At 32.9% G+C, this 23,832-nt stretch overlaps 2 protein-coding genes, 1 long non-coding RNA gene and 1 other non-coding gene across 7 annotated transcripts in view; 1 reads left to right on the top strand and 3 right to left on the bottom strand.

Moving 5' to 3' along the window:
* LOC123271819 (xaa-Pro aminopeptidase ApepP-like) overlaps window positions 1-23,832 on the bottom strand; it is an 84,930-nt gene that overhangs the window by 373 nt on the left and 60,725 nt on the right. For 2 of the 3 annotated variants that reach the window (XM_044738274.1, XM_044738264.1), the window contains 8 exons: window positions 14,332-14,555; window positions 12,896-13,075; window positions 11,929-12,046; window positions 11,480-11,858; window positions 11,237-11,357; window positions 1,319-1,916; window positions 1,073-1,236; window positions 2-97 (listed from right to left, as the gene is read on the bottom strand). In XM_044738274.1, coding sequence (XP_044594209.1) covers window positions 2-97; window positions 1,073-1,236; window positions 1,319-1,916; window positions 11,237-11,357; window positions 11,480-11,858; window positions 11,929-12,046; window positions 12,896-13,075; window positions 14,332-14,555 — 1,880 coding nt within the window. The remainder of the gene's footprint in view (window position 1; window positions 98-1,072; window positions 1,237-1,318; window positions 1,917-11,236; window positions 11,358-11,479; window positions 11,859-11,928; window positions 12,047-12,895; window positions 13,076-14,331; window positions 14,556-23,832) is intronic. The other variant, XM_044738284.1, reaches the window with a different exon arrangement.
* On the bottom strand, window positions 2,787-3,913 carry LOC123272019 (trypsin-like). Its single transcript, XM_044738620.1, has 2 exons — window positions 3,783-3,913; window positions 2,787-3,713 (listed from the first exon to the last, which is right to left on the bottom strand). Exons 1-2 carry the CDS (start codon window positions 3,829-3,831, stop codon window positions 2,926-2,928), a joined length of 837 nt encoding a protein of 278 aa, XP_044594555.1. The 5' UTR covers window positions 3,832-3,913; the 3' UTR covers window positions 2,787-2,925.
* On the top strand, window positions 4,357-6,885 carry LOC123272115. 2 transcript variants are annotated; one of them, XR_006511028.1, is made up of 4 exons: window positions 4,373-4,458; window positions 4,533-4,685; window positions 4,753-5,067; window positions 6,716-6,885. It is a non-coding gene; the product is annotated as an uncharacterized LOC123272115 (long non-coding RNA). The 2 variants fall into 2 exon arrangements; XR_006511027.1 differs by having other exon boundaries at window positions 4,357-4,685.
* Trnaa-agc lies at window positions 14,669-14,741 on the bottom strand. The gene has a single exon. It is a non-coding gene; the product is annotated as a tRNA-Ala (tRNA).

Below are 23,832 nucleotides of genomic sequence, written 5' to 3'. Positions count from 1 at the left end.
CATGTGCAGAACTTAACATACTAGTATCTATCAGTTTTGGCTCGTAGGGTATCAAGGTCACATCGCGAAATTTCAAAAACCTTTGTTTATCTTGTTGCTTTAACAAACAAAAATAATATAAATTTTATCATAAAAATATACTTTTCAGTTTATTTTAGTTTTTTATTACATTTTAACAAAATATTTTATGATTTTTTAGTAACTGCGCTTTATCACCAGTTTTTAAAAATTTGAAGCATTCAGTTATGTTTACTTCTCGAAAAGGCCAAGATTAAAAAAAAAAACATGCATAAAATCGTTTGTTTGTTTATTCTAGTGTAGAAATTTTTTCATCAGTGTAAAATCGCTCGAAAATTCAGTAATCTTTCTCTTTACGGTGTTCGAAAATGGAAAACTATTGAATAGAAAACAATTTAATTTTTTTCTATTAATTATTGATTCGATGTAAAAATTTTGATTGAATGTAACAATATTTTATTGATCAGCATTTTTTTTTTATTTAAGAATTTTATGTGAAAAATTGGACAGTAGCTCACGACATTTTTTGGCTAGAGGATATCAAAACGAAAAAGTTTTATTATGTCATTTTATGCTTATATCTCGGTCTTGTTAACTGGAAATTTTATTTTGAAAGAGAAATATTATGCAGAGAAAAAAATAGTTTTTAGTAGATTTTTTCTTGACTTCAAAAAAACATATATGTATATATAAAATATATAATAAAAAAATTATCTTAAGAGAGAGTCAAATTTTCTATAGCGAACTTAAAAATAAATTTTACTCTAGCCAAGGTTGGTTTGGTCTTCTTCAATAATTTTCTCGGCTTAAGTAAACTTTTTTTCAGTGTTTAAATTTATAATATTATCTTGTAAATTGTACTACGCATCTACGTTTTAAGAAAATATTATACCGGTAAATAAAAATCGCAAAGATTTCATACTTATAAGAATATATTATTGGTATAAACATATTTATGATATTTTTAGCAAAATTGAGTATATTGAAGATAATTTTTTTCACAAGAATAATTCATTGTGGGCTAATTTATGAAACATAAAATGAATTGACGTACTGGTGTATCTGCTTCTACAACTTCTAGTATATTTTCCAAACGTATTCCAAAATCACCGGCTTTATAATAACCTGGTTCATTGGATAAAAAATTGCCTGGGCTTAAATAACACGTACAACCAGCTGTTGGCGTAGCATTCATATTATACGATACGCTAATTGGAGCTGCAACAAAATCAATAATTACGAATTATCCTGTATTAATAATCAAAATATTTTAAATAATTAAAGCGTATGATGAACGTACGTTCATGAACAGATAGAAAATGGCCGATACCATGTCCAGTTCCATGCATATAATCATTACCCATGCCCCACAGAGGACGTCTGGCCAGAATATCTAGTTGATCTGTTCTTAAACTACTTGGAAAAATTAATGACGCTAATTCAATAGAGCCTATTAAAACACGTGTATAAGCTTCTTTTTGTTCTTGTGTTGGCTCACCAAAATGTATTGTTCTTGTAACATCAGTAGTGCCATCCAAATACTGTCCACCTGAGTCTATTACTAACGTTGAATTTAATTCAATCATCAAACTGGTACTATCGATCGGTTCATAGTGAGGTAACGCGGCATGCGGCCCGTATCCCACTATTGTTGGAAAAGAAATACCCTGATTGTAATCCATTTCAAGCCGAAATTCATTAACGACCCTTGCCACTTGCATTTCATCCCATTTTGTCGTTTTATATTTCAACTGTTCTTCCATGTAAGCCATAAAATCACACATTGCCACTGCATCACGTAAATGTGCTTTTCTCATCCCTAATATCTCAATTTCATTTTTTACTGCTCGTAATTCAATTATTGGTGATGGATGAGGAAATCGTTTTTCAACTGGAATCTGATAAGAATTATTAAAAAATTTTAAGGATTAAAATTATTTATGAAGAAGTGATTAAGTGATAAACAATATTCTAATTTATATATAATTTAAGCTAACTGTAGTTTGCAGCTATTAGAAGCGACAGAGAAAGAAATTTATGAAAAAATCCGAAAATTAAACTTATCCACGACGTTTTTAATGCAGAGTGTATGTTATGTATTCAAGTCGATAATCATGAACAATGCCGGGATTTAAAAGTTTTTAACAGACTCAAAATTGATTCAAGATACTCTAGAAATTTTGGAAGTATTATAGAAAATTTGGAAAACCTTTGAATGTATTTTAAACATTCCGACAAATCGCAGTTCCTGTTCGGATCTACATGGAAAATCAAAATTGTAGAAAAAAATTACAATTGTCACATCGTAATCCAGGACCAAGCTTTCAATATCTTCACTTTCATAATTTTACATTTTAAAGTTTGCGATGTTATTCGTAAAAAAGTGCATAAAATAAGTCAACATACAGATTTTTACGATGTAAAATCGTAAATTTTAAAATGATTAGAGTGAAGATATTGAAAGCTTGGTTCTGGATTACGATGTGACAATTGTAATTTTTTTCTACAATTTTGATTTTCCGTGTATGTTCATATTTGGAATTATTCAGGTTATATCAGATCTGTTATTATATGTATTTATCAGATACTTTTATTATATTTATCGTATTTAGCTTGTAAATCTTCTATCACCGAATTAAACAAGCAAAAGCAGCCGATTGAACCTGAAAAAATTATACACACATATATTTAGACATCCTTTAAAAAATAGCATAGCTTTAGTGGACCTCAATTGTGGATAATGAAAAATAGATTATTGAAATTCAGCGTGAAAACAATAACTTTTTTATTATTTAAAAAAATATACAATCTTCATAGTGAGAAGTTGAAAATATTTTTATATACGTTCCACATATATCTACACTATGCTTCTAGTGTACTACATTACAATAATGATTAAGTACATGATTATTTTTTCATAGAAATATCAATCGTTTTAGTTATAGCACTTCCAACTTTACCCTTAATCCAAGAGTAATAATATCCAACATTAGTAAAGAGAGATGCTGCTTGAGGCAGTAAATTACAGTTCATCTTCCATGATTTAATTCCTACCAATTGTCCATTTAAAACCACCGGGTTGCCAGTATCACCAATAGAACAAGGATTTCCTGTAGGACCTTCTATATCAATTGCACAAAATCGACTCCTATCAATACCACTCATAGAATAATAATATTGTATACACTGTTGGCTACTAAGTATTGCCCAATTGCTAACTTCAACATTGGTAGAAATTTTACCATCCACCAAATCTTGATTCCAATTAGAAATATTGAGTTTTCTATCGGGCGGCGCAGTAAACGAACTGTTCAAGTTTATTATTTTTGGTGCATGGGGCCCATCTAAATTGAAATAATCCGATATTCTAAGTAACCCAATGTCATTTGTTGGTAAGTTGCAATTAATTGTTGAGTATGATTCGTGAATGATGGATGTCATAATAGAGTGAATACTGCCACTTATGGTGAAATTTGCGCTTGCAGTTTGGATTGTTATTAATCGGTTGGTTCCTGTACAACTGGCAATACACTGAGCTGAGGTGACCACCCAATCCCTGCCGATAATTGCTCCACTGCAGAAATGAACGCCGTTGATTCTGATACTGACATGCCATGGTGCTGGCTGATTAATCGAGGATGAGTTTTCATATAATCTGGGTGACCCTTCCGTCAAATCAAGTTGACTTGACAGTGCTGACAATTTATTGCATGTTAATATGTGTTCATAAATAGTACAACAATACTATTAAAAAAGAAACTTACCACTTGCAATAAAGTAAAATACTAAAGCTACTACGAATTTGAGAATCATGATGCTGGATTGCAACAAAACTAACAAGTGATTTCCTATCTAGCACTTTGTTTTATAGGTAAAGATATAAAAATCGCAGATAAAATTGATTACAGATATAGTAAATAATCATTATTATTAATTTTTAGTAGATGAGATTAGATTAATTTATTGTTATGCCAAAGCCAATTTGGCTAGATGGCAATATTCAGAAATTAAGTACATAAATTTGTTTAACAGTTAATTATACAATGATTATTTGCTATACCTAAATAATAACAAAATTGATATAATAAGTATTTATAAATATTAACGATTTTACATATTAAGTAACAATGTTAAAAATAAGAGTTTAATTCGGATAATAGTAAACAAATAAAACGATTTAACCAATTATAGTAAATAAGACAATAGAGATTAAATATTCAGATTAAATAAGTAATCGAACAATTTATTCTTGAAGATTTTTAGGCTAGATGAGTTAACAATGTCTACTGGAAGTTCATCCCAAAGACGTATGACTGTTACAACAAAAGAATATTCATAATGAGTTGTAGCAAAATTCGGCATTTTGAAACTACTGTTTTTATTTGCTGCTAATCTTTCAGAGTGCCTAACAGTAAGATCTTCACAGAATAAATCTCGCAAGTAGCAAGGTTTTTCTATGTCTAAAAGTTTATAAAAATAGCAAGCAACATAATAAATACGGCGACTTTTAATAGATAGCCAACCAAGTTCACGTCTGTAAGGCGTGATGTGTTCATCACGCTTCAAGTGAAAGATAAAGCGAATAGCTGAGTTTAACGCACGTTGAAGTTTACGATCATTTTCATATAATGAATTTGTTAAAACAATAATACAATAGTCAATTAAGGGTAAAATAGTTGCTGAGACTAAAAGTTTTTTTATATTAGCAGTGTAAATATTTTTACGTAGTTTCAGACTATATAATGTAGAGTTTATTTTGCTTACTGTTTTTGCAACATGAAAATTCCAAGATAGATCACTCGATAAATGGAGTCTAAGACACTTAGCCGAGTCCGTATACGGGAGTGTCACACCATCAATGATGATAGGGGGTGATCCTTCACGTATAAGAGATTTCACTCTATTATTTGATCCTAACAGCATGGCTTTTGTTTTAAGAAGATTTACTTCTAAGCCATTCTCTCTGGCCCAATCAGCAACAGCTTGGGCATCAACATTTATCAGCCTTATTGCTTCATGGAGCTGATACGAATAGAAATGTAAGTAGATGTATGTGTCATCGGCAAATAGACCATATCGACTAAATGCCAGCCGTTTAGTTACTAGGTTCATAACTATTAAAAATAATATACAGTAGCGCTCAAAAGTATTTTGACAACATAAAATTTTTTAATATTTTTTTAAAATAAAAGCCTATCGGAAAATGTATTGAGTATAATGTAGAGTAGTGTAATTGCGACTATTTAAGCGTATCAAATTACAACTTGTTTGTTTACACACCGCGCCACCGAACGTACTTGACTTACCGTAATCTCAAAAGTATTTTGACACGCATTTAACTTGAAAAACTCTCGCAGATTACTTGTTCCTTAGTTTTTATTATTACATATATTTACTTGTTGTGGTTACTTCAATATGCCTAAGTGCAAGGAATATTCTAGTGATTTTAAAAAAGCCGTTATTAATGCATTAAAACAAGGATTGAAACAAACAGAAGTTGCTCGTTTGTTTAAAGTGTCTCGACAGTTAGTTAGCTTATGGAATAAAGTCTATAACAAAAGAAAAACTGTCGAAAGTAAGCCTCGAACAGGCCGCCCAAGAAAAACTTCTTCTTACATCGATCATATTATAAAAAAGTTATCAGCAAATGAAATACGGATGTCCGCTGTAATGATAAAAAATGAATTAAAAGAAAAATATAACGTAGATATTCATGTTTCTACTGTTAAATGACGCTTAAAGGTCCTAGGGTTATATGGCCGAAGACCGGCTAAAAAACCTTTAATATCGAAAAAAAAAACAGGAAGTCTCGTCTTGAGTTCGCGAAACGGCATATATCGTGGTCAAGTTTAGAGTGGTCTAAAGTTTTATGGAGTGACGAAAGTAAATTTAATTTAATGTCATCTGATGGTATCAAGTACATTCGGCGTCCAGTAAACAAAAAATACGATTATCGGTATCAAATACCCACAGTTAAACATAGAGGTGGTAGTGTGATGGTTTGGGGATGTTTTTCACGGTCTGGAGTTGGACCATTAGTTCGAATAGAAGGAAAAATGGATCGGTTCATGTATGCAAATATATTAAAGTCTTAGATGTTACCATATGCTAAACATCACATGCCAGCTAAGTGGTATTTTCAACAAGACAATGATCCCAAACACAGATCAAAGCATATTAGTGACTTATTAAATCGTGAAAAAGTTAAAGTTCTTGAGTGGCCAAGTCAAAGTCCCGACTTGAATCCGATAGAAAATCTCTGGGAAGAATTGAAACGTAGTGTAAAAACCCAAAATTATTCAAACAAAAACGCTTTGTTTGAAACTCTAAAAAATGAGTGGGATCAAATTCCAATAAGTCGATTACAAAAATTAATCGACTCAATGCCGAAGCGATGCAAGGCTGTCATAAAGGCCAAGGGATATGCTACTAAATACTAATATATTTATTGCTGTAAATTATAATTATGCGTTAAATTAGTTTTTTTTCAAAAATGTCAAAATACTTTTGAGCCACCATTTTCCTAATATTTTAAAAATTAAACTTTCTTTTATTACGAATAAGAACCTCTTTGACACTATTCTGTAGTTTATTCAAAAAGTGTTAAAAAAATAAATAAATGATTATTGTGTTTCATATTTATTTTTAATTAAACCATTAAATATATTTGTCAAAATACTTTTGAGCGCTACTGTAGGTCCTAGGACCGAGCCTTGAGGAACACCAGACGTGGTTTCAACAAAACCCACCGGAATCCCTTGTTCATCTACCACTGACTGACTCCTGTTAGTCAGATATGAAAAAAACCAGGTGATTGTATCAATAGAGAAGCCTAATTCAACCAAGGTTCTCAAAATAACTTTATGGTCAACATAATCAAAAGCCTTGGTTAGATCAAACAAGACTAAGAGCGTCAGTTTATTATTATCCATGGCTTTGCTGATGTCATCTACAAGTTTTAACAAAGCAGGCTGAGTACCATGATGTTTTCTGAAGCCAGATTGATAGTTATCAAGCAATTCATTGTCCTCAAGATAGTTCATCACTTGATTGGCTACTTCTCGTTCAAATACTTTACTTAGATGCGAAGTATTAGCTATCGGACGAGTATCAGATAACGAACGCGGTGGAGAGACTTTGTTTAATGGGATAATGTATATCAACTTCCACGCTTGTGGAAATATGCCAGTATCTGGAGACCTATTAAAGAGCGCAGTGAGAAAAATAGTGGTTTGCGGAATGAGATTTTTTAGCCAACGGAGATCCAGTCCATCAGGACTCTTACCCTTGGACTTACCTAATGTTATCTGCAATGCTTTAGTAACATCTACTATGTCAATTTTAGACCAATTAAAAGAGCAGGTAACTTGACTTTTGTATATGGATTCCAACGATTGAACAAATTCAGAGTCACAAGCGGGATGCCGTCTAACTGTATTTGCAAAATGAACATTAAGATCTAATGCATCGAAATGTTTCAATGGAGAGGAAGAAGATCTATTGACTAAGCCTAAATGTTTTAACTTGCTCCAAACATTCGTTGATTGTGGGAGATTGACTAACTCATTCCTCAAATAATTTTCACGGGCACTATTTAGCTGCAATTTTAATTCTTTTCTAAGTAGTCTATAATGTTTAAGGAGTTCAGCATCGTTGTTCCTTTTTGCACATTTATACACAGAGTCACGTACCCTACATTTCTCTTTTAATTCCTTAGTGACCCACGGGTTTGGTGCCCGAGCAATTTTACGTGATCGTAGGGGTGCAAATTCATCGAGTGAGGCAATGACATTGGTAATGAACAATTCTAATAAGTTATCAGGATCAGAGTTATTTAAAAGATTTCGGTCAACGTTGATATAGTAAATAATCATTATTATTAATTTTTAGTAGTTACTGTTCTCAGTAGTAATTCAATCATCATTGTTTTATAAGAACTAATTGTAATCTTTATATGATAAATAATGAAAGAAATGGAAAAATGTTGAAGATAAAAATAAAAATCGTATTGATACTGGATTTATTTATTTTTATTTACTCTTTATTACTTTTATATATAAGTCTTGTACTTGAACTGTATCTAATAAGATAATCAAGATCATATTTTTAGTAAACAATCGAATAAAAAAAAAAATTATTTTTAAAATTCGTAGAAATATTATTTAGTAGTATTTTCTAGAAAATTTTTGAAAAAAAATCACATTTAACGTTTAAAATTACAAAAAAAAATTAATAAAAAAAGCTATGATTCATTTTTGGCATTATATTTCAGAAAATTTAGAAAAAAAATGTACGATTAAATAAAAGAAATCTTTCAAATTTGATTAATTTTCATCAACTTATGGATTTAAAAAAAAAGTAATTGACAAAATTCTTAAAAATTTGTATCTCCTGATTAAATGATCAAAAAAATTTGAAAATTAATCATGGACATTTTTAGGTAGATTTATTTAGAAATCTACCTGTTGTAGCCAGTCTCATGTCGGAATTTTAAGAAAATTTGGTCATAATGTGTTTCATGTGATCGAGTAATGTCGAAAAATAGCACTGGCAACAGCATTGACTCAAAAGTTTATACATGTATTTATTTATATATTATATGTGATATAACGCGCCACGTCAGCAGGATTGCGCTCTCAGTTCTCAACCGATCGTCATGGAATGAGCTCATTCTGTGAATCAATACCAAGATCAAGTTCGAAGATGAGCAGAATCGACCGGTTAGTTTATGAGTTGTGGATGTTTGAAAAATTTTTTTGGTTTTCAAAAAAATTAGAATTCTGTCAATTTTATGGAAATAATTTTCAAACTGTGGAAGATAAGTCAAATCTATCGAATTTATTTTAAATTTCACGTAACTAGCTTTAATTTATGCTATTATTCGTACAATTTTGATAATTTTTCGAACTCATCCTGCTACTTTAAAAATTTGAAAAAAATTTTCCAATACATATATTTCGAGACTTTATCTTCAAATAATTTCTTAGCCGTAAAAGATAGCTTAAATCTATTAAATGAATGTTAAAGTTCACATAATTATCTTCACATTAAGCTTATACTTGCCCACTTCAGATAATTTTTTAAAAATTTTTTTAGTAGTACGGAAAATTAAAAAAATAATCAAAATAATCCAAGAAATCTACCTATCCATATCGGGTGTGGCCGAATGGCGTTTTTTTAAAGAGTATAAAATGATACAGTGAAATATCAGCTAAATCAGAGCGGCAAAATTTAACAGTAGAAGGATTTGGCATGGAATGAGCCCTATATAAAATTTGTATTTATCAAACAATGAGTAAAAAAGCTTTAGAAGCTGGTCCTCCAGCCAGAAAGCGCCAACTTTCGGGCCGCTGCACTCAACGAAGTTGCCGCTTTCTGGCTCTGTCGAACAGAAGAATAGTATTGGCAGGGTGCGAAGTATATGGTGGGGAGGGCTGACGCTGATTACCACTTTTACGTGTAAATGTTATAGGAACAGCATGATTTAATGCTAATGACGGCTACTGGAACTAAATTACTCCGTTTGATTTAACATAGGAAAAGCATGAAAAATGAGGGCAGCACTATCGTGCACCTAGCCAATACTGACCTTGGCCAGTAAATAAGAAAAGTCTCAGATCACATGTTTGTCGACCTCAGCTTCGCTTCGGACGATAATTACATGTGATCTGAGACTTTTCTTATTTTACTGGCCTAGGTATGTAATATACTATTTCAAAATTTTTAATCTTTTTTTATGATCTACGGGATCGGAAAATTTTTTCGATTAAACAAACATATAAACCAGATAGCTTGTTTATTTAACTTCAATTCCCATTTTTTATTTTTGTGTTACGTCCATTTATGACGGAGAAATCTAAAACTGAACGAAAAAAGATACTTTTGTCTTCATCTATTGATATCTCAACAGTTAGTGACCATACAGAAAATTGAAGGGCAATTTCGAAAACCGGAATAAATTTTTTAAAAAATCTGTTAAGACAATTGAAGAAAAAAAATTTTTTTTTCATTCGCAATTTCAATTTGAAAACAGTAAAAAAAAATGACTTTTTTTTATTTTTTTTTTATTCATCGAGGGTTTTTTCCAGATCTATTATTCAAAGTTTCGTAAAAAATAAAACGAGTAAAGATTGCTCTTCAAGTTTAACATTTTTTAACCAGTTCAAGTCTGAAAGAAATTATTTTTTAACTGGCTTAACCGGCTAAAAGGTAAAGCTCTAAACCAACGTTTTGTTGGGAATGTCGTTAATAATATTTTCAGATTTTAGAATTTTTAGTTAATGAAAATACAATTTTATAAAAAAGTACTATATACGTTATTGCTTATTTTTCAATCGTTATTGCAACATATGACTTGGTTATGTATTTGGCAAATTTCATAGCATGCTATTGGTGCATCAAGGGTAGAAAGTAAAAATTTTTCATTTACTAGAGTGACAATATTGGTTTTTTTTTAGTTTTATATTTTTCAATTTAAACTTTATCGCCTCAATAGTAAAAATATTTTACTACAAAAGATTTTATAGAGGGAAGATAAAAATAAAAAGATATTAATATATGAAAACGGGTGAGATCTGCTCCGTGTTTTCCGATGCCGCGGGCGCCAAGGCGTCCTACATCTCCGGATAACATGTTAGTAAAGAAGTAATAGCTCGAATAACGCGTTTACCTTCTATTATTCATTCCACACGTAAGAATATTGCGCGCTAGCTGTCGCGTGAGAAGGTAAAAGTAAGTGTGAAAACATAACAAGAAAGCAGTTTAGATATAGATAGCTTCTACTTATTTATTGCAAAAGAAAGTTAGTTTTGATAGAATATCACAACAAATGTAAATTACAAAATAGAATGACAATAATTAAGGATATTTGGGTTGAGATTATCTTTAGTATATCATCACACTGGGGCGTGTCCACGCGTCACGGGAAGATCAAGCTAAGCTCAACGATCCCTGTGTGCACAGGATATCATGCTATTGAGAGTATCGCTGTTACTAGGATTATCTCTTCTAAATCGTGAGTTGCGCGCACACGCAACCTTTAGTACATTTCACGTTTACTGAGATCGTGCTTGCGAGCGAGAAGGTGACTAATAAAGAAGAGTTGTGTAAGAGGAACTCATGAAGAGTTGGTAGGTTTTTATATTAAAAAAACAAAAAAAAAAATCACATTCATTGAATTAATAATTAAATTAAGAAAAATGGACTTGTGTGTACGTACGGATATGTAAATTATTCGTGACGCTCCTTGAGCGTATCCACAGTAAGATGGCAACCATACTTTACTCCATGTTTGAGACATTGTCCGTAAATCATTCCAAATGTCTGTATAACTTTTTAATCTATAAATTAAACATTCATGTAATAATTGAAAATTTGTTTAATATTTTAATCAATTTTACTGATAACTGATTGATAACGTTGTAAGTTATAACAATGAATTAAAAATTAATGTTTATTTTACCTGACACAGTCTGCGTGGTAACAGCCATCAGATTTTAAATGTATACCGACAGACCGCAAAACTTTATGTCGTTCAGCGTAAAGATAAATTGAACCTTGAGTAACAATTACATAAGATTTCAACACAGGTGTGTTTGGTAAATCCCAGCCACGAATATTTAATAACCAAGCTATTTCATCGAGAGCAGTTATAACCAATGCATCTGCTCCAAATAATTCCATTTTTAATCTAATTTGTCGTACTTTTTCTTGCCATGCTTTCCCAGCAAATTTTATTTCTAATGGATAAGCGGCGTATGTATTATTTTTTGGACGTCCGATTTGCCAAATTAAATCAATTAAATTGGTGGATACTGCTATGAGGTTTACCGATGACTGTGCTACAAAAAATATTTTTTGATTGTTATTGATATTAATTAATTAAAAAAATAATTAAACAAATAATTATACCTAGTTCTTTTTCCCATGTTTCCCATACGAATGCTGGAATAAGCATTGGGTCTGCTCCTATTCTTACATCGGTACGGTTGCTGAATTCATTCCTCAACCATTCTGTTATAGATGGAACCTTGAATAAAATACAAATTCTGTTGGTTTGAAAAATGATTATTTTTTTTTTTATGAAATGTTTTGATCAAATTTATTCATTTTTTAAATATGCATTACATAAAATTTGGAAGTTTGAAAACTTATTAGGTGGAAGAAGTTTCAATTAGAAATTTTGCGGGGTAGTTCCGGAACTAATTAAATAAACGAAATGTTTAGTTGAGTAAATAAGAATTTTTATCGTTTATTGAGAACTACTTATTTCAAATATTGACTCAAATATAAATCACAAAAATATTTGGAAAAAATTTTTTCTTTTTGAGTGTATGTTTAAAGTAGCAATTTACTTTTAATATACCATTCAAGAAATTGCGACATTATTCTTAAAAATACTTATATTATTGCATATTGGATGTATTTAAAAATTTTATAAAGAATTTTGCTTCAAGATCTAAGCTCTTTAAATATATATTCTTGAAAGTAAGTAGTTTATCGATGACGAATTTTTTTACTACAAGTTAACATTTCAGTCAAAACTTTCGTTTTCGCGTTAGATAACAATGATTATTCTTACATATCTTGGTTGCATCAATTTTAATGTAGAGTCAAGATGTATTAAAGATGAATAAAAAGAGTGTTTACTATTCATAACAACTACACATAAAAAACGAATTTCTTGCGCCAAGAAAATTTTAAGGAAAACGAAAATTATTTTGGAGCAAGAAAAAATTTTCTTGACTCAAGAAAATTTTCTTGGCCCAAGAAACTTTGACTTCATTCAAGAAATTTTCAACCTTCCTTAATATTTTCTTGAGCCAAGAAAATTTACACTCCAGTTAAGAATTTTTTTTTTCAGTGTACTACTACTTACTCCTTTATGACCATATTTCATAAGAATCCAATTACAGTCTAGTTGTTGGTCAGCTTGGAGATGATACCTTCCATCAGCCCATAATACTGCTTTATTCAAAGTAACTAAAGCTTCTCCAGCACTTCCGTAAAATCCTGTTAAAAATTCCCGTCTCATGTCATGGGGTGAAACACTTTCACTCTGAAAAATAAATAAAAAAATGATTAATATTATCCGATTTAATAACACGAAACAAATCTTTTCTTTTTTTTTATCAATAAATCATGATATTTTTAATTCGTGTAACTGAAAAGAAATACGTAATTATAGAGATTCTTAAAATCAAAGCAATCTTTATTTATTTATAATTCAAAAATTGTTTCATGTCTTACTATTTATAATTGATTTTATAGTAAGTTATATTAATTTGCTAAGCATAATTTGTAGTTCAAACGTTAAGAAATACAAAATATATTTTTTTCTACAGATTTTTGAATAATTATAACGTTGAAACATGATGTTCGAATTTGATTTGTTTGGCCACATTCAACGCAATTTCCAAGTATGAAAATTATATACAGATGGTAACAAGCAGTAAGGTTTTGACTAAGATTTTTTTTTTAATTTCATCGATAGCATATCGACGTTCTAATTAGCAAATTGTCTAACTCCATTTTAGAGAATCTTCCATTTGTACGAAAATACAATTAGTTCGAAATTTATTATCACTTTAAAAAACCATTTAACATTTAATAGAGGTATAATATTTTGGTTAGGATCATTCAAATAATTTATAATTGGACTATTACTACATCAAATTGTTAAAAAATCACCCTCTAAAAAATAAGGAGTTAGACCAATTGCTAATTAGACCGCCGATATTAGAATTCAGACATATCTGTTCGATGATTTTTCAAAAATTTTTGTTCAGACATAATTGTTTATTACTATTCATTTAAGGTTTTATACTGACAAGTTAAAAAATTTAAAAGTTATTCAAAAAAATACAAAAATCCGAAAAACGATTAATCTTGCAGAGGCTATTCCTGGAACTTCCTGCTATATTCGAGATCAAAACGCTTAGAAAATTTTCAACAAAGTTTTGATTTTTTTGAGCTTAAAATATAATGTACCTACTTATCTCTGGGCTCGAAAAGATTATTTTCTACTTGTAAAATGATTCGACAATAAATTTTACAGCTATGCAATATTGACATAATTATACTTTTTTAATGAATTAAAATATAAATAAAATCAAGTTCAATTAAATTAAGTGTTTATACAAGTGGTCACCCATCCATGTGCTGTCCTTGTTCATTATACTGATTAACACGGTCTGATTGTTGCCGATATTAAATAAGAAAAATGAGATAATAATAAAAATTTTTATCAATCAGCAGAGACTATATAAGAAATTCACAATATATTTTTAAGAAGACTAGTAATAAAAAGAGTACCTGATGATCATCATTAGATGTGACGATATAACCATCGAGTGGCTTATCCTGCACCGATGTCATGCGAACCATTTCTGATCGTAATTGTCGTAATGTAATTGATGAATCATATCTTCCCGCAGGTTGACTGTCAAAGGCACTTTTAGGGCATCCTGTTCTTTTAGATCCATTGTAATCAAGTGGTGGTTGAGATATACTGTATTCATCGTGATCCGACATCAAACCTACAATTAATAATAATAAAAAATTTTTGAATATATTGAATACCTAAATAATATTATTTATATATTTTTTGAATATTTTGATCAAAAAAAGAAACGCTAAAACAAAAAAATTTTGGAGGCGCCGGGTATCGATCCCGGTACCTCTCGCATGCTAAGCGAGCGCTCTACCATCTGAGCTACGCCCCCGGTTCATAACTTGCGGCGAAATAGAGACATACATAAATTGCTTGATTGATTTCTGAGAAATGAATATCCTTTTTTTCCATTTAACTATGTAATTATATGTTTTGTTAGTAAGAACTTGACTTTTATAAAAAATATAAGTTTCGTTCTGTTGTCAATATAAATAATTAGATCATAAATTAGATGATATAATTCGAAATACTATGTTGAATTAAAAAAAATTTTGTATATAAATATATATATATATATATATATATATATATATATATATATATATATATATATATGTATATATGTACGTGTAAACTGTAAAGTTAAAATCATCAAATTTAATAAAAAAAAAATGATAAAAAATACTGAAATAACAATATGAGCGTCAGCGATGTTGATAATTGGAAAACAAGTCTTAAGAGAATCAAGAGAGTACTCGAAGTGGTGCTTGAATATTGGGATTTTATATTATTATTAGAGGTGAAAAACTTTTCTTTCTAATTAATTTATCGAAGAAATATAATAATATTGAATTAAGTTAAACTAACAATTATTTTTCGAATAGTGAAGCTACGTAGCTACGTAGTACTACTAGTAGTACTACTACCCTTGATTTAAGTTCCAATATACGCATTGCGTGAACTGAAGACTCAATACTCAGTATATTGAGTGTATATATATACATATATACATATAGTTATACACAGTAGTAAAGGGCATTTAGCTTGATACGATGTCTTCTTAATATGTTCTCCGGATAAGAGTTAGTTACAACGCATGGCGCTATGATTCATCAGACACTTTATTGTACTACTGTTCATGTATATATACGTTTAAAACTATCTTATCAAACTTATCTTAGATGAATCAATACAACCTTTCACATCTGGTCAGTACACTGATGAATTTTCGGAACTCCTTCTTTTCATCGCAATTTTAAGCATTCCTGATTTCTTGCTTGAATGCTTGTGCCTGTAACCAGGGCATCTCCACGTGGTGACGGCGGGCAACAGAACCGTCTGGCAGAGTCCCTGGGTTAACGGCTTGTATGTCGTCATGGCAGATTTTTTATTTTTATTTAAAAATTGATTTTTATCATAACGGACTTCATTTATTTTGATTTTCAGTGGTTTTTTGCCATTTATTTAGATTTTTAGAGATGTCTGAGCCATATAAATTCTAGATTTATAGTCGGTGGATCGAAAAACATGAGAATCATGATTGATCTAATTTTATAAATTTTTTTTTAACACAATATCTGGAATTTTTTGCAATTTTTCAGGGTTTTTTGGAATTTACTTAAACTTTTAATGGCTTATGGCCTAAATAAACTTCAGATAAGTATTAAGAGGGTCGAAATACATAAAAATCATGCTTAGTTTAGGTCAAAAAAAATTTTTAAATCCCCTAAACTGCCGATTTTCGTCATTTTTTTCGGTTTTTCAGTTTTCTCGAAAATTTGACGGTGTACGGGTCGAAATACATAAAGATATACGGGTCCCGTCAAAAGTACTGACAACTTTTTTTTTTGTGTGCTGGTGTAATTTTATAACCATGTAGTTACCTCAATGGTCACTAGAGTGCACAACTTGTTTAGAGAAAACTAAAAACATCGGTTCACCTACCTCGATTACTCCCTCTGCTTCATATCTCTTTGTTGTGTACTAGACTGAACATTGAAAATTTTTGTCGAGAGAAATTTTTCGGTTTTAAATAATTAATATTCATCGAAGAGAACAACGAAGTGCTAGGTGAGATCAACACCGTTCATCGAGCGCAGACATTAGCAAGCATTGAAGTGAAGAACATAAGTCCGAGGGAATGCGTTAGAGATCAAAATCCCAATTCTCGTTTCGAGAGTGAGAGATCGTGTACCACAATCCCTCGAAAATGCCCAGCCGTGCAATGGGGGTATTCGCTAACCTAAGTACCTCAGGTCGGTCTGGCTCAAAAAGATCTACTGCGAGGACAGATTTAATATAGAAAGTAATATTCTTACCTTCTATATCTGCACAACACAGCACTCAAGACTTCTTCTATAAGTGTACCACTCGCTTCAGAAGCTCAAGCTGATCTGACAAAAAGTGATCGAAAAATTGCTTTTAAAAATAGGAATTTTTTAGTTATTCTGAAAAAACACTTTTTTCGGTTTTCTTTCGTTCACGATATCTCTCGAAAGAATCAACCGATTTTGACTAGACTGGTGGCGATCAACGTGGTTTTTTGAGGTTAAGAGCTGATTCGTTTTTGGAATTGAACCTTTAAGCCGTTTAAAAGTTATTCCAAAAAAACCACATTTGGAAAAAATTTTTTTTTCAGTTTTTTTAAGATTTCTCAAAATCTATTGATCTGAATCGGTCCAAATAGTTTTCAAAATTTAAGTTTGGTCAAGCCCTTTTGAATGGCACCAACCGCAATGAAATCGGTCAAGCCGTTCAAAAGTTATAAGCGGTTTACATACTTTCACACACACACACACATACAGACACCGTGACAACCTCGCGGGGATAGTCAGGGAAGCTTCCTGTGACCTTCAAACGTCGAGATCTGATGAAAACTCGATTTTTGCAAAACGGGGTGAAAACAATAACTTCCCGATTTTTGAAAATCTTCGATTTTCTTAGCGGGAAGTTAAAAATTAAAAATGTCATTGGTATATAAAAGAACTTGAAAATCTTCTTTCCCCCCGCAGTTGGACTTCTTCTAACCCCAGGAGACGGGTCCTTAGCTGCTGGATCTGGGATGTCGGGTAGTTACTCGGGTACTAAGTAGTAGACGTAGGTTTCTCTACAACCTTCCTGTGTTTTGGATTGGAAGGTATCGTTTTCGATGGTTTCTCTGTTTTGATAATCCGACCTCCCCTCTCCTCGACCTGGTACATCTTCCCGTCCTCCCCACGCTCTAAATAGCGCTTCTTCTTATTTTTCTGGCCATGTGGTGTCGACGTTAGAGTCAGGGTCAGAGTCGGACCCAAAGGATACTCTGGTCGTGGGGTTGACGGAGCTGACTGGAGCTGGTGGATTGAAGTTGGCTGATATTCAAGCACTGGTGGGCTGGGCTCGATTAGATGTAGCCGTGGGGCCTCGATTTCTGTCGATGTTGATGTAGCAGGAACAATCATTGTAATCCTTGTCCTCACTTGTTCCTGTACAGACCGAATTGCTGCACGTTGCATTTCCCGTGGAGCAATTGGCTTCTCGAGGACCTTGGCGGTCCTGCCTGATGCCGGAGCAGACTGCCGTAACATGACTGCTGGTCTTCTTGGCTTTGGGTTAACGGATGGTTGTTCCGCTTGCCAGCCTCCCCGATGATGATGATCGACAGTTGGTGATACTGCCGACTTCTTGGTCGCGGGAGCCGGTTTTTTCGGCGGAACAACCACGTCATCGAGGTCCATGGCCATGGAGTCCTCGAGACGCTTCCTTTTGATTGCCCGTGTTTTGAGGCGGGCTAATCTTTCCTCTGGCGTGGTTGGTGCCTTCGCTGGACGCTCCTCTATTTCTTTCTCTTTCTTCTTCACTTCGCTTTCAACTCTAACTTTTCTTTTAACTTTTGAGGCTTTAATCCTCTTTAGACCTTCTCTGCCAGCTGTTCAATATTCATCCTCCTTTTCTACTCTTAGTACCTTTTCGCAACCGATTTGACGACTTCTATTAACTCTCCTCCTTCGATGACTGATTCGACGTAACTATAATTATTTATATACCAATGCCAACTTAAGATAAAAATAACCAATAATGAACAATAATCAACATGATCTGCAATATAATATAATAATAAATATTTTTTTTTTGAAGATTAATAATAGTTGTATCTTGGTGTTATTAATAGAACGAATCTAAAATAATGCACGGGCTTTCCGTCTGATTAATAGGTTTAAGATCTTTCACATTTACTATATGTGTCTCTGTGTCACGTTTTACCTCAAAAATATTCGGACTAATGAGCTTTGTTACCGTGAAACCACCGGAATATTTCTCGGCAAGTTTACCGGAAAAATGATCTATAGCTGACGACAAGTGGTGCTCACGTCGAGCCACTAAATCGCCAATTTTAGGGTACCAATCAATATGTTTATCATTATAATGCTGACTCTGTTTAGTGAAAGCCTTGGCTAAGTTTAGACGAACCAGATCCATCGCTTCCTTTAAAATTTTTAAACTATCTAAGTGATTATAATCCTCAACTATTTGACCACCTTCGCAAGTCGTGCGCAGGGTGTTTGGAGGAAGTATCTCACGACCATAGTTAAGATAAGCGGGGGTGAATTGGGTCGATTCGTGCTTTGATGTGTTTATCGCGAAATTTAACTCCGGTAGGTACTTGTCCCACGATCTTTGCGATTTGTTGATGAATTGAGCTATCATCGTACCAATGACTTTATTTGTCCGCTCGACCGGGTTACATTGCGGAGAATACGGGGGGGTCTTCATGTGTTCAATCCCGTATTCTTTTAATAACGAGGTAAACTCTTTGCTTATAAACTGGCTACCATTGTCCAAGATTACCACGCGTATATTACCGAATCGTAGAAGTACTCTTTCCTTCAATATTCGTACTATTGCTTCAGCTTTAGCCTGTCTCAAGGGTTGGATCTCAACCCATTTAGTAAATTTGTCTTGTATTACTAGTACATAGCATATCCCATTCGACGACCGCGGTTTGGGACCTATTAAATCGATGGATACGACCTCCCATGGTCGAGTCGCATTTACTATACCCATCTTACCCGGTTGCTGTTGTGGCTTGAACTCTTGACATTTTTGACAATTTCGGACATAACGAGCAATGTCTTGATACATGCGAGGCCAATAGTAGCTTCGCGCAATTTGTGTAATCGTCTTGGTCACTCCTAAGTGACCAGCGGTCGGTTCATCGTGATTTTCCTGCATTACCTGGGTTCTTTTGCTTTCGGGCACACACAGTTTCCATGCGTCAGTTCGCTCAGAGTAATTTAGACTGTGGTGCACATGCCTATATAAATTGTCGTTTTTAACACAGAACCCTGGGTAAAGGTGTGGATATTTCAATACCCCTTCTTTCACGCGATTATACCATTTATTGTTTACTTCTATGCTCGCGACTACTATTGTCTCCTGCAGATTCGTGTCATTATCATCTTCCTGTTTCTCATTACTTCTTGATAAAGCGTCCGCGACTTTATTCAATTTGCCCTGTCGATAAACTACTTCGAAGTCAAATTGTCGGAGATATAGGCTCCACCTTGCTACACGACCGGCTGGACTTTCGAGTGTCAACCACTTAAGTGATTGATGATCGGTTATTACTTTGAATGTATAGCCTTCGAGGTAAGGCCTCATCTTTTGGATACCCCATACCACCGCTAAACACTCTTTCTCGGTCACCGTGTAGTTGATTTCGCTTTTATTTAATGATCTGCTAGCATACGCAATGACATACTCTTCTCCATTCGTCTCTTGGGTCAAAACTGCACCAAGCCCTTCTCGGCTTGCGTCAGTTTGTAGGGTGAAAGGTTTATCAAAATCTAGGGGCATTAACACTGGTGACGATTTTAGTTTCTCTTTTAGAGTGTCAAATGCTTCCTGTTCCTTCTCACCCCATCGCCAAACTTTCTTCTTCTGCGTAAGAGCTGTCAATGGTTTCGTTAATTCTGCGCAATTTGGTATGAACCTTCTATACCATGAGACCATACCAACAAATTGTCGTACCTCTTTAACATTCTTCGGCGTTTTGACGTCATCTATCGCTTTTACTTTTTCCGGGTCAGTTCTAATACCATTTCCGTCTACTACGTGGCCTAAGTAAACTAAACGCGATTCTAAGAATTTACTTTTTTCGGTATTTATCTTTAATTTCGCATCCCGAAGTCTTTTTAATACCTCGCGTAATACTACCATGTGTTCACCTAATGTCCTACCGATAATAATTATATCATCTAAGTATACGAATACAAACGGTTCTAACTCGGGACCAATGATACTGTTAATCGTTCTTTGAAAGGTTGCTGGAGCGGAATGTAGACCGAAAGGCAAGACTTTAAATTGATAGAGTCCTCTACCAGGGACTGCGAAAGCTGTTATTGGCTTACTCTCATTACTCAATGGTATTTGCCAGTACCCACTCTCAAGATCGATTGATAAAATGTATTTAGCATTTCTCAATTTGTCTAAAGTTGCGTTTACTTGAGGTAGAGGGTACGCGTTTTTCTCGGATACTTCATTGATTTTTCGGAAATCAATGCAAAATCGATATTTTTTGTTCTTCTTTCTGACCAGTACTATTGGCGAGGTCCAAGGGCTATTAGACGGTTGGATGATGTCTTTTTTAATCATCTCATCTACCTCCTCGTCAATAATTTTTCGCATCGCGGGATTCTTTGGTGAGTATCGAAATTTTATTGGGTCGATTCCAGGTTTTACTTTAATTACATGTTCAGTTAATGTGATCGGTCCTTCTATCTCTGCGTTAAATAAATTCTCTCTCGATTTCCATCTTTGCTTTTGTTACCGCGTCTACAACCGTGCACATACTGATCGCGTGTCTCATCTTCCCGGTCTCTGGGTCTAATTTGATACTAAAATTCAGCGTACCCAAATTATCGACTCCAAATAGCATATCTCCATAAAAGTCTGGCATGATAAAGAAAGGTAACTTTCTATCTCTATCTTTTACTCTTAGCTTTACATTTACAATACCCACACAAGATACCTCACGCCCGTCTGTTACCGTTGCTGTTTGTTGTATTGGTTCAAAATTAGTGTATAAACCGTGAGCTTGAATAAATTTCCATAGTTCTTGACTAATTAAGGATCTTAATTCGGTGGAATTATCTGTCAATATTTCTCGCGATTCGTCTCTCACACTCTGTCTGTCTGAAAGGCTTGTTAGTTTTTCTCTCAGTTCTGCGATCTGTTTCTCTCTTGCTAACCGTATCTCTTGTTTCTGTTTTAACCGTTGTTGCTTTTCAAACTCCGCACGCAATCTGTCCTCAGTTTCTCGACGTACTTCTGCTTCTTCTCTCTTTTCTTCTTGTAATTGCGCGGTCTTTTCTTTTACGTCTTTCTCTAACCTACGCAATTCTTCTATTTCTTCCGTCTCAGAGTAGTCCTCGGAATTATCAGATACTGTGTGCGAGTTTGTATCAATACGGCTTGATCTTCTAAGAGTCGGTGTACTTTGATCTGGGTCAGTTTCCTGTGCGATTACTACGTTTGGATCTGTTGTCTGTTTTGCGTCTCTGTCACCCACGATTTCCGCGTTATCTATGTCATTAACTAAATCCGCGACACTATTCGCTCTACTGCCCTGCGCGTTTCTTAAACTCACGAGATGGTCACGCAAAATTAATCTTAATTCGGCTACGGTTTCGGATGGATCGACTTCGATACTACGTTTCGCTAGTTCGGCTATTATATCTGCTTTTCTAAGTGCCCACAGGAAAGAGGTTTTTGTATCACCCGTATTAATATCTGAATTCATTTTTGCTCTAATAATAATATTGTCAGCAAAAAAAATTAAATAACCCAGATAAAATAAAAAATAATTTACTTTTTAAAAATTTCAATTTTAATATTAAAAAAAAATAAAAAACTGCCTCAGATGACAAACGCGCTTCTAATCTGAGGTTCTTTATTTCACGTCTTTAGTTCAAGGGCCAAAAATTACCTGTGACGTTGCGGAAGGGTTTAACACCTCGTCGTGTGCTAGCACGACTTCCTCGTGCTCGAGCTCGCCGTGGTCCAGGGTCTGGATGAGGATCACGCAACACAGATAATTTAATACTAACTATTATTAAGCAAATAATAACACAGAATTCAAAAATAAGATTGAATTTATTCATTTAATAAACCATAAAAATAAAATGATAATAATGATAATTATTATATCAATAATAAACGTAATATAATACTTATAATAACAAGATAAATATTAATAATAATGTGATAAATGTTAATAATAATCGAAAATAACTATAATACACCAAGATACAACTGTACAATGTACGCATGTTTACTTAAATCTAACCTCGAAATTACAATATATACAATAATACTACTTTTGACAAGCCGTGCTTCTACTGTAGCCTACGGGGACAACGCGTCGCGACCGCGAATCTATCTAAATCTCCCCCTAACCCCCTCTATTAACCAAGAGAAGCTTGGTTACCAAAGTAGAGACACCGGGATTGTGTCAGGTACCCCGACGCCCAGCCGTATCACCCCTAGGTGTTCCGACGAGGAGTACCTCCAAGTCCAGGTGTCCACAACCGCCTAGCTACTATCCCAATACTCGTTTCGAGAGTGAGAGATCGTGTACCACCAGGGGGTCCGCACTCGTATGTATAAAATAATAGTCGGATAGTTTCTGAGTCAGGGTCTTTAGGGCCGATGGTGCTGTGAGCGCAGCAGCAACTTGTATAGTATAATCAGACAATAGTATATGAAATATATAGTAAAATACAATTCCAATATTCTTATTTGTAAAATTATTAAAATAAATAAATCAAATGATAAATCGTTATTTTAATTGCTTATATATATATTTCAATCATAATTAAGATAGTTATAAGTAAAAAACATGAATATTTCACTTATCCTGGGTACAACTGTAATTTCTCAAATACAGTTTATATGTAAAACTGAATCATCGGCTTATAAGCACTGATTACCGGTGCGGCTAGAGTGTTATCTTTTGCGCCCGTGCAAACTGGGTTCTAATCTCTTGACGATATTTTTTTTTTTTTTTTTTTTAATTACTTCACATTTTATTTAATTAAATAAATAGAAAATTTCTAATAATTTTAATGAACATTTATTTTTATTAAAAATTTAAACGGCAAATATTAAAGTTTTATCTTTTTAATGTTAGATAAATTATTTTTTTTTCTACATTTTGATAATAATTTTTTTTTTTTAATATAATTATGTTAAATTTTAATTAATTTAATAAATAATTTGATTTCTATAAAATATAAACATCTTATTGTCATTTTAAATTTTGGCGCTCCAATTTGTCATGTATTTTTTTGTTGTCATTTAATTATTAAAAGCCTAGAGTTTTTTAATGTAACAAAACAAAGACAAAAGTTAACAATTAGCAAATAAATAATTTTTAAAAATTT

Source organism: Cotesia glomerata, linkage group LG1 (assembly GCF_020080835.1).
Source record: "Cotesia glomerata isolate CgM1 linkage group LG1, MPM_Cglom_v2.3, whole genome shotgun sequence".
NCBI classification, from domain to species: Eukaryota; Metazoa; Arthropoda; class Insecta; order Hymenoptera; family Braconidae; genus Cotesia; species Cotesia glomerata.
The sequence above is the reverse complement of the archived record's forward strand: the minus strand, read 5'-3'. Positions and strand labels throughout refer to the sequence as shown.

Bases quoted from the DNA above. Each gene is read 5' to 3' on its own strand.
- LOC123272019 (XM_044738620.1), bottom strand. From the start codon at position 3,831: ATGATTCTCAAATTCGTAGTAGCTTTAGTATTTTACTTTATTGCAAGT. The intron at 3,714-3,782 runs GTAAGTTTCTTT...ATAAATTGTCAG, and splicing joins ATTTTACTTTATTGCAAGTG to CACTGTCAAGTCAACTTGAT.